The following is a 12,594-nucleotide window of genomic DNA, read 5'->3' on the forward strand; positions in this document are numbered from 1 at the left end:
CCCCAATCCCCCTTAGCTGAAGGGGCCACTAGTAAGTGCAAGCCCTCATTTCTAGGGCAGACAGTGAGGAATGGCCAATTTCTCATAGAAGGCCTTCCCTCTGGGAACAGGAGTGAGCGTCCTGTTACCTTGGAAACAGTGGGAACCAGAAACTTCTGTTACCTTTCCTCATATCATGCTCTTGGGGCTGGGACTTCTCCTTGGAGGAGACTTCATGCCAAAGTCTTATCACTAAGTAAGTCCTTTAGAGCAGCAAGTCGACCCCTGGAGCCCAGGGCACTGGCTCAGCAGACCGAAGTCATAGAGACTCCTTGAGAAAGGGGAACTCAGTCGAGAGGTGGACATGGTGGAGGGTGACAAGGAAATGGGACACAATGGGGCAATGGGGCCACTCTTGCCCTGAGACAGGAAGCCCAAGGTGGCTTCAGCCCACAACTTCCTGGGCCCTGGGCTCTGCACAAACGAGGCTGCTATAGCACAACCCTGGCTGCTCCTCCTGTCTCTCCAAGGAGCCTTCACTGTTTTTTTCTGGCAACTCTCCTTGGCCCGGTAAGCCTCTCCCTGGAGAGCCGAGAACCTCTTCAGTTTTTCCGTTCCATTTCTCCCGAGATGTGGACCATGAAAACAGATGAAATCCTCTCCCCTTACCTCCATGCAAAGCATCACTCACACATGGTCCAGGGCACAGCAGAGTTGGTCCCTTGTGACCCATCCTGCTGCACCAAGAAGAACAGCCACAACCCTAGATGTCCAATTCCACTTCCCTCGGAACTCTGCCCAAACTGGAGTGGCCTGTGGCCCCTTCTGTAGCCCTGGGCATTTCTGAGATGTCTCACTCAGCTGAGGCCAGGGAAGGCAACACCTGACCTGAACTGCCATGCACCACTGAACCCACCACGTAATAAAAAGGTCCTAAGTCACTCTTCAGGCTTCCACCCCACTGGCCTGTTCCTCCAAAATTGTGGCCTGTGCCACACTGGGTATGCAGCTGGCCCTCATTCCTCACACAGCTAGTGGGTTTTTGGGCTCAAAATGATCACAGTGGTGAATAATGCTGCCAGAATCCTGCCTTCCACAGTTTCTGGGAAGTCGGTTCTCCCTTTGCTGCTTCTGCACTAATCTAATCTCCATCTGCAATTTCTCTTCATGGTGACTTTGATGCTAAGGGAGGGGGAAGAAGGGGCTCCTCCTGGCTGAGCATCTCTTCTCTAAAGCATTAAGACACCGGCTCTGAGATCAAGAGGAGATGGGGGGCTGCCTCCAGAGGCCCCACTGTGAAGATGCTCAAAGTGATGACTGGGCCCAGTGGGCCTGCCTCCTGATCTCAGAGGTTCTGCTTCTGAGACAGACAGGTTGTGGAGAGAGGCCCTTTCTCTTCCTCTCTTGGACTCAGGCTGGTCCTCTGGAGCCCTGCCCACTGTGAGCCAGGGGGTAGGCCTGGGCTGGACCAGCTTACCTCCTTTTCTGTTCTCCCTTCATGGACAAGGAGACTGAGGCTCAAAGACACTAGGTCATTTGCTTGAGGTCAGCCAACCATGAAGTGGCAGAGCCAGGGCTGGCCTGCACAACCCAGAGCCTATTCTCTTAGCCACCAACACCTGCAGAGAGAACATTACCAGAAAGGGATGCTATTATAAATTATAACAAAAATACAAACTGCCAAGAGTTACCTTCATAGTGAGTGGATAAGACCTAAAGAAAAGACCCCAAAGGACAAGGTGATGTATTGGGGGCAAGCCTTCCCCTGGGAAGGAGAGTTCATCCTCATTGAAAGACCAGTAGCCCCCTCGGTAAACCGAGGACAGGTGTCGGTGGCGGGCATATGTGGTGGCTGTGGCATGTTTTCTCTGTGAACACAGTCTACAAGGCAGATGTAGACCGCTTAGCCCTACTTCATGGGTCCAGGGAAGTTGAACTCCTCACCCTAAATTCTTGGCCAGGATTCAGGCCTGGGCCTAGCAGCCATTGTTTAGGGCATCTATGTTTGCTCTTTGGGGACAGATGTTCTCTTTGAAGATGAATCACTGAGTGTCTTAAATGCAGGTTGGGAGGCAGCTGTGCTTAGCAGAGGTCATGTGCGTCCCCTCCAGGGCCAACCCAGCATCGAGAAAAGGAGAAACATGGAAAAGACCCCTGTCCTGAGGGTGCTCTCTGCTCGGGTGCAGCTACCTCCACGCTACGCCCTCAGGCAGCTGCCTGCCTTAGAGGCAGCTCCTAAGTGGCACATTCTGGGCAGGGGATGCAGCAGTGGCCCCCTCCCAAGAAGGGGCCCAGCAGGAAGCACAGAGCGTGTCTCCCACATTCTGTGCTGGGGAAATCAGGGTCACATTTTCTCAGAAACAACAAGCAACTGGATCGCTAGCTAATGGGAGTATTTCTATTGCAGTGCCAAGAATATTAATTTGACACCTGCAAATTCTTTTGACAAAAAGGATTTTCAGATAATGTCTACAAGGAGCAGTCGATACTGAAGAAACAGCCACTTAGGCTGAGTAACGGAAAAGCAGAGACAACAGAGGATGCCAGAAAGGTGCGGCCCACTGAGTTGTCACCAGGGAACAATAGAAGACGAGGCACGCCAGTGAGGCCACATGCCAGTGGGACTGCGGAACACAGTGGTGGGGGCCGAGTGAGGTCTCTGAGCTCTGCCTTCCCTGTGCCAAGCTCTTGTGTTATTAAAGCCTGTGGCTCTCAGCCTGAGAGAGGAGTATGGGAGTTTAGCACAGCTCTACGAGAGGCACAGCTATCTGTAACAGATGACAAGCTGAATGTTCCAAATATACAAAGAACTACAAATCAACAGGAAAAGTGAATGAAGGATTTGAGGGCTAAATATACATACATTGCTATACCGAACTGAGAACTCTGCTCAAGGCCAGAGAACCTTTCTGGAAAAATCAGGTAGGGACGGGGATGGTGATACAACTGAACTCCAGCTGCCCACCTCCCCAGTCAGTTCTGCACGGGCTCCCAGGCCTGGTAGCTAAGTAATGAAGGAGATAGCTTTGGAGTCTAACAGGTGTGGCTTTGGGTGTGGGCTCCAGTACTTCTCAGCTCTGTAGAGCTACTTAACCTTCCTCCACCTTAGTTTCCTAAACTATGAAATGGAAAAAGCAAAGCCCTCCTACAGAACTGGTTTGCCAGCTCTCTCGCTACTATAACAGAGGGGTCTAACTTGGTTCCCGAGCTTCAGTGAGCTCCAATTTGCGATCAGAGCTGTGTTTGGAAATACCTGGAAAAACCCAACAAAACACACTTTCTGGATATTCTACGAAGTTCCAGCAGCGGAGGACTTTGCCTTGTGTGTGGCTGATTCCCACTGCCAGGTACACAGTGCCTCGTCAAGGTCAAAGAGCAGGAAAGGGACATCTGGAAAAGGGACTCTAGTGAAGAACTAGGATGAGGCAGAATCATGACTCATCCATGGCTATCAAGGTCCTCAAATCCCTCCTCTACAGAGATGGGAAAAAGGGGCTCTTCCCTCCTGTCGCAGTACTCCCTCAACTGTCCCCAAGAGCAGCTTCAGTCCTCCCCCCACAACGCCCACAAGATGTGCCCCAAAGCCCTGACAACGTCTGGCTTCAGCAAATCGAGTTTGCACAGCCGCAACCTGAAGAGAGCAGTTTAATGGGCTGCATCTCCTCGCTCTCTCTAAATGCGCACGTACACAAAAGCCAATTTCAAGCAAAGAAAGCTGGATGGGATTAAACAACTCAATTTAAAGGATTGAAGACTCAGCTGCTTCCAGTGAAGCCCCAGGAAGGCTCCAATCAGCAGAGCTCTCCTCTTCCTTTCTGTACTGAAAAGAGGGCTGGCTAAGCGGTGAGTCACTCCCAGCTCTAAGGCAGAACTGGGCCGAGTCCACCTGGGCTCAGCACACAGGGGTGGTACGGGAGGAGGGATGGAGGAGTGGCCAGGCAGGAGGGGCTGGGGCACTCCTATGCCATCTGTTTGAGAGTTTTCTGGAAATGCAGAGAACCTCAGAGGTCCTATAGCTGATACCTGCGTCTCTTCAGCCCAGGTTCAGTAAGGCAAACCCAGGCTGTAGGACAGACTGGTATAAACCCAGGCAAGACCCAGATGCCTCATTCCTGTGAAGCTGAGAGCAGTGTCCTCTCCCCCAGTCCCTGTCTACCCTGTGTTCCTCCTGAGCAGTGTGGGCAGGTCTGCCGATTCATGCCCACTGCTGCACCGAGACACAGCTCTGCCCACCCCCCACAGTACGTAACAGCTCAGAGCGAGGAGAGGTGAGTCCTGGCTCAGAGCACCAGCATCCTGACCACCAGAATCAACATCCAGCCTGAGTGCAGCCATGGGTGGAGGGAGGGCTGCCAACCTTGCAAATGGGAGGGCCCAGTTGCAATGCCTGCCCCAAGGCTGAGAGGCAGGGGAACCCCAAAAGAACTATGCTGCCCCAGCTCTGGGGCAAATGCTGCAGAGAACAGTGAGGAAATGGTGAGTGGCTGAAGGAGACCCTCCCCCAGAGGACAGGGGCCCAGGGAGGCCCCGTCTCCTACCCCGGCCGGCCTCCGCTCTCTGGGCCTCTTGGGATTATTCTTTGACGCAGGTCAACTGCGTCATGCTTTGTTTCATACCAGCAGTTGTTGGTGACCCCAAACGCAGCACAGCTTAAGGGGCCCATTTCAAGCTGCAGGTCAAAGTGGATTTTAACTGAAACAAGTAACAACTAATACTAAACAAGTACTCAGCATGTGTGTGGCACAGCACTTGACATCATAAATGGGTCATTTTGGGTCTCATAATGGTCCTGCCAGGTACCCCTGCTACCCACCTAGGACAGAGAAGGAAACCTAGGCACTGAGATGCGAGTGTCTGGCTCAAGCTGGGCAGTAAGGCAGGGCTAAGCCTTGCCCTCATGGAGCCTGAGCCCAAAACCATGCTCCCTTAATCTCAACACTCATGCAGGGTCTGTAGACTCCTGCCCTCCTGGAAAACCTGTTCCAGGGGCTCCAGAAGAGCCTGCAGAAGTGTCCTTACTCCCAAAGCTCATAGCACCAAATATAACTTTATGTCCAGGGCAACCGTCTGATGACTTAAGAGCACAACAGGAACCAAGCAAGCGCATGTCAGCTACGAAACCCCACAAAGTTGTGGAACAAGGAGGGCGGGAGCCAGTGCTCTGTGAGGCAGGCGGTGTTGGCGACTTACCTCATCAGATTCATCCGATAGGGTCTGGAGTAGGATGGGGAAGAGGCTGTCTGTGTGCCGGAACATCTGGAGAGCAGAGAAGGGGTGCTGGTGAGTGGTGAGAAAGCCCCTTTTAAAAAAAGCATCCTGAGGCGCTACATGGACCACCTCCCTCCCTGGAAGATACCACAGACCTCTCATAGCATCTGCTACCTCCTCTGTTCACCGCTGCCTCCAGAACGGTAATGACTTGAGCCCTCACAGTGTGGCAGGCCAAGGTGGTCCCACATGGTGGGGCCTCCTCAGGGGCTCACCTTGCGGGGAGTCTTGATGTAGAGGTGGTAAAGCCACTTCAGAACTGCAATCCGGGTCATCATCCCAATTGTCATATCACTGAGATGGCAGTTTAGAACTTGCACAATTCCGTCGAGGTTCAGGGTCACTGGGGCCCTGTCAGTGCTGTGGGCAAGAGCAGGACAGGGAGCTGGATAAAGCCCTGTGACATCCACACCACCACCTTAGGCCTGCACTCAGAACTGCATGCCCCTGCCCCACTGCTCTGAGGCACAGGCTCGAGCAGACAGGAGCAGTTCTCTCAAGATCCTGTCTCTGCCAGCTAGCCAGGTAGCTCCAAGGAGGCCTAGCTTCTCTCCCTGTTTCTCCAAAGGAGTTTGGAGCCTGTGGCTTGGTAGGAACTGCTGCCAGGCCCAGTGGCTGGCCTAACACTCACTCCCCCTTTTCTAGCACCAGCCTGGCTTACACAGTGCCTTGGAAATGATCAGCCAGATGTCTGGGCTAAAAGGCGGTTCAGCATCTTTGGGGAATTAAGTCAGATATGCTGTCAATGGAACACCACTGCGTGCAGATAGTATAGAGGAGGATATTGCGAACACCCAGGACACCAAACAGGCCACTAGGAAACACTTATCCCATGAGAACAGAGCCTATGGCTTGTCATCTCACCATCTCAGCACTTAGCAGAAGGAAGGCCTAGCAGAGAACCTGTGCATTGCCTCCAAAACAGAAATGTTTTCTCTCGAGTCAGAAGAGGCCACAGAGCCTCTGTCTACAGAAAGGGAGATTGTTGAAAATGGGTAGATGCCCCCACAACGTGCAGGAAGCGTCCCAGCTCCCCAGGGCTTGAATCTTGCTGGTCTCAGAGAAAAGCCACATGAAGCAGCTCAAAGGAGCTGGGTGATGTCAGGACAGAGTCAGCTTTCTGCCCAAAGCATGGCTCTCTGGCCAAGACTGGGTTTTCCGGGTGGGGGCATGTGACATGATGGTGAGGGGGCAGGCTGTGTTCCCTGAGGACAAGGCCAGCTGGTTCTACTGCCCGCCAGGATAAAATGGTCCTTGGTGGCATTTCCAGACTCCTTAATTATTCATTTAGATCAGCAACTCGGCGGCTGTGCTGCGCTCATTTGCCTACAGCCTCTCTGAAGCTCATGTGACGTGAATTCCTACAGGGCACGATTCTGAGCTCTGTAACTGCTAGGCGGAATTGCTATTTAATATGGTTTGATGGTTCCCCGGTGTCTGTTTAGGGGAGAGAGTGGGCATGTCCATCCTCAGGGGGCCAGAAGAGCTAGGTTTGTGTGACAGAGCCCAGAGAGGAGCTGGGGGGTGGAGAGACTGTGATTTCCCTGGGAGTCACATGGCTGAAAAATCCTAGTGTCTTCTGAGGACATCAAAACATCTAAATGCTTTGGCAGCCTATGGCACTGGAAAGCAAAGCACACACGGGTCCAGCCCGCTGCCACGGCCCCCTCAAGCCTTTACCCGCTCCCGTGCTCACACTGTCCAACAAAAACACTGAGCAAGCCACAGATGGGATTCCATGTCCTCCAGTTTTAAATTAAAAGGAAAAAGAAACAAATAAAATTAGTTTTAACATTTTAATTGTCCAAATATATCCAAAATATCATTAGCATTTCAACATGCAATCAATATGATAAACGTAAAGATTACTAATGAGATTCTCATGCCCTAACCTTTGAAACCCAGTGTGCATTTTCTGCCTGCCGCAGGCTCCAGCGCAACCAGCTTCATTTCAGGCCCTTGGCAGCCGTGCAGCTGTCGCAGCAGCCCATGCCCTGACTTCCTCAGAGTTTCCTTATCGGTCATTAGCTCTCATGATCTCCTAGACACTCCCTCTCCTTCCGCTGATGGCCGGCACTTCCTGTCTTATCTCCAGGACTCTCCTTCCCCATCCTGGCTGGCCTCCTGCAGGTCTTCTGTTGCTGGCTCTTCTAGGGACACAGAATCTAGAGCAGCTCTGTCTCAGTGGCAGAGGAAATGTTCCCACTCCAGCCTGCCCTTTATAATACCATCCTCTGAGGTCTGCAGCAGGGCCACATGGGCTCAGGGTATCACAAGTCGCCTGAGCCTGGCAGCTCACTGCCATAGCTCAGTTGATCCAGCCCCTGAGAGGCCTACAAGGGCAAGGACCTGGACACAGCCCTGCCCTGTGGCTGCTGGAGAGGAGGAAAGCAGAGCCAAGGCCAAGCCCCCATTGTCCCCACCTGCCAGCCCAGTGGTGCATATTCTTGGCAAGGGGAGGAACTGCTCTGACAATGTGACAATGACAGTACTGAATATGATCACGGTGAGCACCCTGTTGAGTGAGTCACTGCCAGCTTCAAGTCATTCCTTTAGCAGCCCCATGACCAAGGTCATCTATTTCCACTGTGGAGATGTGGGCACTGAAGGAAGCACAGAGACACTAAGTGACCTGGCCAGTTTCACAGCCAGAAGTGGTGGTGCCTGCAATTTGGGTCTGAACAGCCTGACTCCCACACGATCTCTTCTCTAGGAGGGGAGCCGGGCAGTCCATAGTGGCATCTCCTCCAGCCATCTCCTGGCATAGTAAGCAGCCCCGCAGCCCCAGGTGTCAGTGGAAGGACATATCTGTATACTTGCCAGCGTCTTTTCCTTCCTTCCTTGGTACTGGGGACTGAAACTAGGGCCTTCATGCAGAGGTACATCCCCAGCCCTTTCTTGCCAAGCTGCTAAGGTGCCTGGGCCAGGCTCAAAACTGTGATCCTCCTGCTTCAGCCTCCCAGAGTGCTAAGATTATAGGTGAGCACTATTAACCCTGGCCACACAGAGTATCTGCTTGTCAGAGGTCTGTGTGTGGAAAAAGGGCTACCTGGGAAGGTCTGATGGTGACATCATGTGACACTAGGCTGGGTGCTCCTAAAGGCTGAGCTTCCACCCCCACACTAGTCCCAGGATGCTTCTGGGCAGCCATGGAGGGATCTCCTTCAGGTGCTGTCATAGCCACTAAGAAGGGACACATTTATGGGCCAGCGAGTGAACTGGCAGCACTGTCTGCAAGGACATTCTCTAACTTCCCCCACAGCAAATGCTGATCAGGGCAAACCTCCCCACATATGAGTATCTTCCAACTGCTGCTGAGGCAGGTGCTAGCTTCAGCCACCAAGAATTTTCTACGTAAAAGAGATCTCATGGTTGGTGTAATCTGATCCTCCTGCACACAGCTGAGCAAACCTGGGTCCACAGAGTGCAGCCGTCCTAGGCCATGGGGCCAAGTGCCGAGAGCACATTCCCTTGGCTGGAGGCGGCCTCCCGAGTCCCTCTTCCATCAGCTGGCTGGAGATGAAGGTCATGGAGGCAGGTGCACACCCGGGCACCAGGGAGACCAATCTCAGTGTCTGGGAAAGGCTGGGTCAGAGCTGCCCTGGGTCCCAGCTGCTCTGCTGGGTGGGGCTGGCTGCTGAGCCCTACACACACTTGGGAGGAGCTAGGGCTCAGGGAGCCCAGGCCTTCCCTAGAGGGGGCACCTGGCACCATGAGTACAGCTCCCCGCTGCCGGGCTGGAGCCTGAGATGTGGCATTCTCTTCCCTGGGTAACTTTACACAGGAAGAACAGAAGGGAGCTCAGGCAGTTTATAATACATTTCTACACTGGTTCCAAAAAGTCTAGACGAGTCACTCCTGGGGGCTTCTGAGTTATTTGAAGGTGTCTGCAAAACCCCATTTTCACCGAGTATTTTCTCATAAAAGCATCTCATAACGAATGTCTTATACATATATATGTACTACAACTTCCAAGTGCACAGCACTGCTGTGGCTATTAAAACACAGACTTACTGAATAATGCTTCTGACACTACCAATAAATAGTAATACATTCCAGTGGTTCTTGTTAGGAGACAGCACTTTATTTCTGTAATATCTAACTTTTTACGGTACTCATATTCCATGTCTAATCAAATTAGAAGAAAGGTAAATCTAAAAATAGGGCTGTGTCTGAGTTCCAATTGCCCTTCTTTATACTTTTTTTTGATTGGCAGTTGCTGAGGGCTGGGAGGCAGTGATTTCGAGGTCTTTTCTGTGGAGAGAAGCCAGCTACCACCAGAACTGTAGCATATGCCGCTGAGGGCGCCACGCAAGGCAGGCCCGGGTGCGGAGGGAGGGGCGAGTGTTCACACGGTGACACCCGTCAAATGAGTGCGAGAGGCCCGCACAACACTCTGCAAGTCTCCAGCTGCGACTAACAGAGCTAAGGCGGGCTCTTCGGAGCCACACACACCCTGTTGGAGTTCCAATTCGGTCACTTATTTGCAGAGCAGTATGATAGTCTCTCTGGTTGTCTCCTCGCTCATGCAACAGGGATGGTAAGGAGGTTTTTGCCTCTTCAGTGCACCTCTCAGTTGTGTGAAGTGTTCTCTGCGTGTCAGGCCCTGCGCCGTGCTCTGCACACATTTTAACTCATCTGTGTGCCACAGCCTGTGAGGTTGGCGCCATCATCACACCCAGCTTACAAGTGTAAGAGGAACCGGCCCTCGGCTCCACCTCCCCAGGAAAAGAAGGGGGCTGGGGTGCAGACGTGTGGGGGTGGCGAGTCCTCTGCCCACCCTCCTCTCCTCCAATCCGAGCTACCTCTGCTCTCCAGACTGACCCTGCTATCCCGTTTGTCCAGGGGCTTGCTCGGTGGCTAAGCCTGGGCCTGGTGCCTTCTTTCCCTGTACTCCTGGAAAGCAGGTGGAGGAGCAAGATGGAGCTGAAGCTCTTTAGTCCAGTGACTGCTCCCCGTGGGGTAGTTCAAGCAAGCAATTTTTCTGAAGGGTCCAAAGCTTTGATCACTCTCCCACGGCTGATGACCAGTAAGAGGCTTAGCACTGTCACCATCTCTGGCAGTTTTCTGCTAGGCAAGAATGTTTTCTGAGCCAGGTGTGGTGGCACGTGCCTGTAATCCCAGCACTCTGGAGGCTGAGGTGGGAAGAATGCTGTGAGTTTGAGGTCAGTCTCGGCTACACAGTGAGTTCAAGGCCAGTTTGGAAGACACAGCAAGACCCTGTGTCAAAAAAAGATTGTCTTCTGCCTTCAGATTAGTCTCCCCTGCAGCTGCTGCCCCTCGCTGGCCTGAAGTGAGTCAAACTGGCAACCAATGCCCCTGGAACACTGCAGGGGGGTTTAGTTTCACTGGATGATGTCACCTTGTCCAAGTTCAGTCTCCCTTCAGGAGCACCAGAGGAAGGAGGCAAGTGGCCCGGGCCGCCTGGCTGTCTCACCACTAGCAAGGCTGTTCTCTTCAGCCTTGTCAGACAATTTTTTTTTCTTCTTTTCTATCTCTCTTTTTTAAATATTAGAAGGGGCCAGTTCAGCACTGGCTCCTGAATGACAGGTATAAACTCAAATCTAGTCCCAGCTGGGTAGTTCACTTCCTGAGGACAGGAAGTGAGTCCTCTGTTGGGCCCTTCCCAGCAGTGTGGGCTCAGCCCATCAGTCCTATCTCATCTCTGTCTCCTCCATCACACACTACGGCCCACCACTACTCCCTTTAAGTGTGACAAGTCCCACAGCCAGATTACAGTGACAAATCTACAATAGGTTTTTTGGCTACCAGGAGATGCTAAACTCCTAGATCTAATTTTGCTACTCCCACTTATAATGCTGTATCCTGCCGCCTCCAGGACCAAAGCCAAACCCTCTCCAGGTCTCACAGGTCTCCTGCCATCTCTGCTCATACTGCCCTCCCTCCAGAATCCAGTGTCCATGCCTGTCTCATCTGTCCTGGGGATACCTACAGCCAATGAACTGAACTGTCCCATGCCTACCTGCTCCTCCTTTTCGCCCAGCCTGGAAGGGTCCAGGACACTCTGCATGTGGCTCCAGCTAAACCCCTAGAGGCCACTCCTCCCTCATCTCTGTCCTGTCCAGCCACTCCCGTCCATCAGCAAATCCTGACAACCACAGCTGTGCCACACATCTCTCCGTGCTGCCACCTCCTCAGCGTACTGTGCCTACCTCAGCCCTCCTAGGTCCACAGTCTACACAGTAGCCCTGCTCTCCTGACCCCTCACCTCTAAAATAAAGCTAACAGTGCTGCTGATTCTAGGATTAATGTATAAACAAATCTAAATGATGGGATATAAGGTTTAGCACAGGACTAGGCCTCGAGATCATTTGCTGGGCTTCACCATCATGAGCCATTGTTCTCAGCCGCTGTGCCAACGCCTGAGCTCGGGCACCAGAGTGTGGCCCTCACCCCCAGTATCTGTATAGCAGTCACCACCCTTTATAGTAATCTCTCCAAAGAATCACCCTCTTCCTGCTAACTTCCTGGATACATCTTATCCTTCCCATCAGAGAACCTCAAGGTCAGGGGCTGTCTCTTCATCTGGAGCCTGCAGGGTTGGGTGTACACAGATGCTCTGGAAGGGTACAACTAAGCAAAAGAGAGCGAAAGACCAGTATTTCTTGACCTGCTGCTCATGGGTGGGGGGCGGGGAGGGACAAATATCTACTCAGGACATGTGAGCTAGGGAAACATGTCTTAGGGATGGGGATAAATTCAAAATGATATCAAAGGGCCTGGGGAGATGAGCTTCCTAGGGTTGAGTGTACACTGTTTCTACGAGTGACTGGCTACCCCCAGAACTCCTCTTCAATGCCGAGTACAAGGAAGAAACACACAGTAGACGCACCATCCAGTCTAGCCACATGGATGCCAGTGCCTCACAGTGACAATGATAGGGTTGGGGGGTAGGCCTAGGGGACCAGGACCTGGATGGGACTCTGAGTTTCAGTGCCCTAGGGGAGCCCACTGTCCTGTAGGAAGCTTGGAGGGAGAGGATGGATGGGCATGCCGCCTGGCTCACACTGCCCCCTGGTGGAAGGCTGTGCTAGAGCAGCTGCTCTGGGAGCAGCTGAGGACAGTCTTTGCTTGCTGCCTTAGACTCTGTGACTGCCTCTGCTGGGACAGCCTGCCTCTTGTCAGCCCCATATTATGGGACAAGCAAGATGTGTCAGCCAAAGGCATATGCAAGACTCCTATTGTCACCACTAGAAGTACACTAGGATTCCCAATTCCTCCTGGAGGCTGTTTACAGCATGTGGGGTGGGGTGCTCAGCGTCCCTCAGATTCTCATCCCAAGCACCCTCTATGTGTACATGCCCCCCCCTCCCCACCCCGGCTGTG

At 52.8% G+C, this 12,594-nt stretch overlaps 1 protein-coding gene across 1 annotated transcript in view; it reads right to left on the reverse strand.

Annotated features, from left to right (window-relative positions):
- The window catches only part of Vac14 (Vac14, PIKFYVE complex component), a 105,986-nt gene that overhangs the window by 61,454 nt on the left and 31,938 nt on the right, over nt 1–12,594 (reverse strand). The window contains exons 11-12 of the mRNA XM_004625798.2: nt 5,463–5,607; nt 5,170–5,235 (exon numbers count right to left, since the gene is read on the reverse strand). Coding sequence (XP_004625855.1) covers nt 5,170–5,235; nt 5,463–5,607 — 211 coding nt within the window. The remainder of the gene's footprint in view (nt 1–5,169; nt 5,236–5,462; nt 5,608–12,594) is intronic.

The sequence above is a fragment of the Octodon degus genome, unplaced genomic scaffold (genome assembly GCF_000260255.1).
Source record: "Octodon degus isolate 3935 unplaced genomic scaffold, OctDeg1.0 scaffold00011, whole genome shotgun sequence".
NCBI classification, from domain to species: Eukaryota; Metazoa; Chordata; class Mammalia; order Rodentia; family Octodontidae; genus Octodon; species Octodon degus.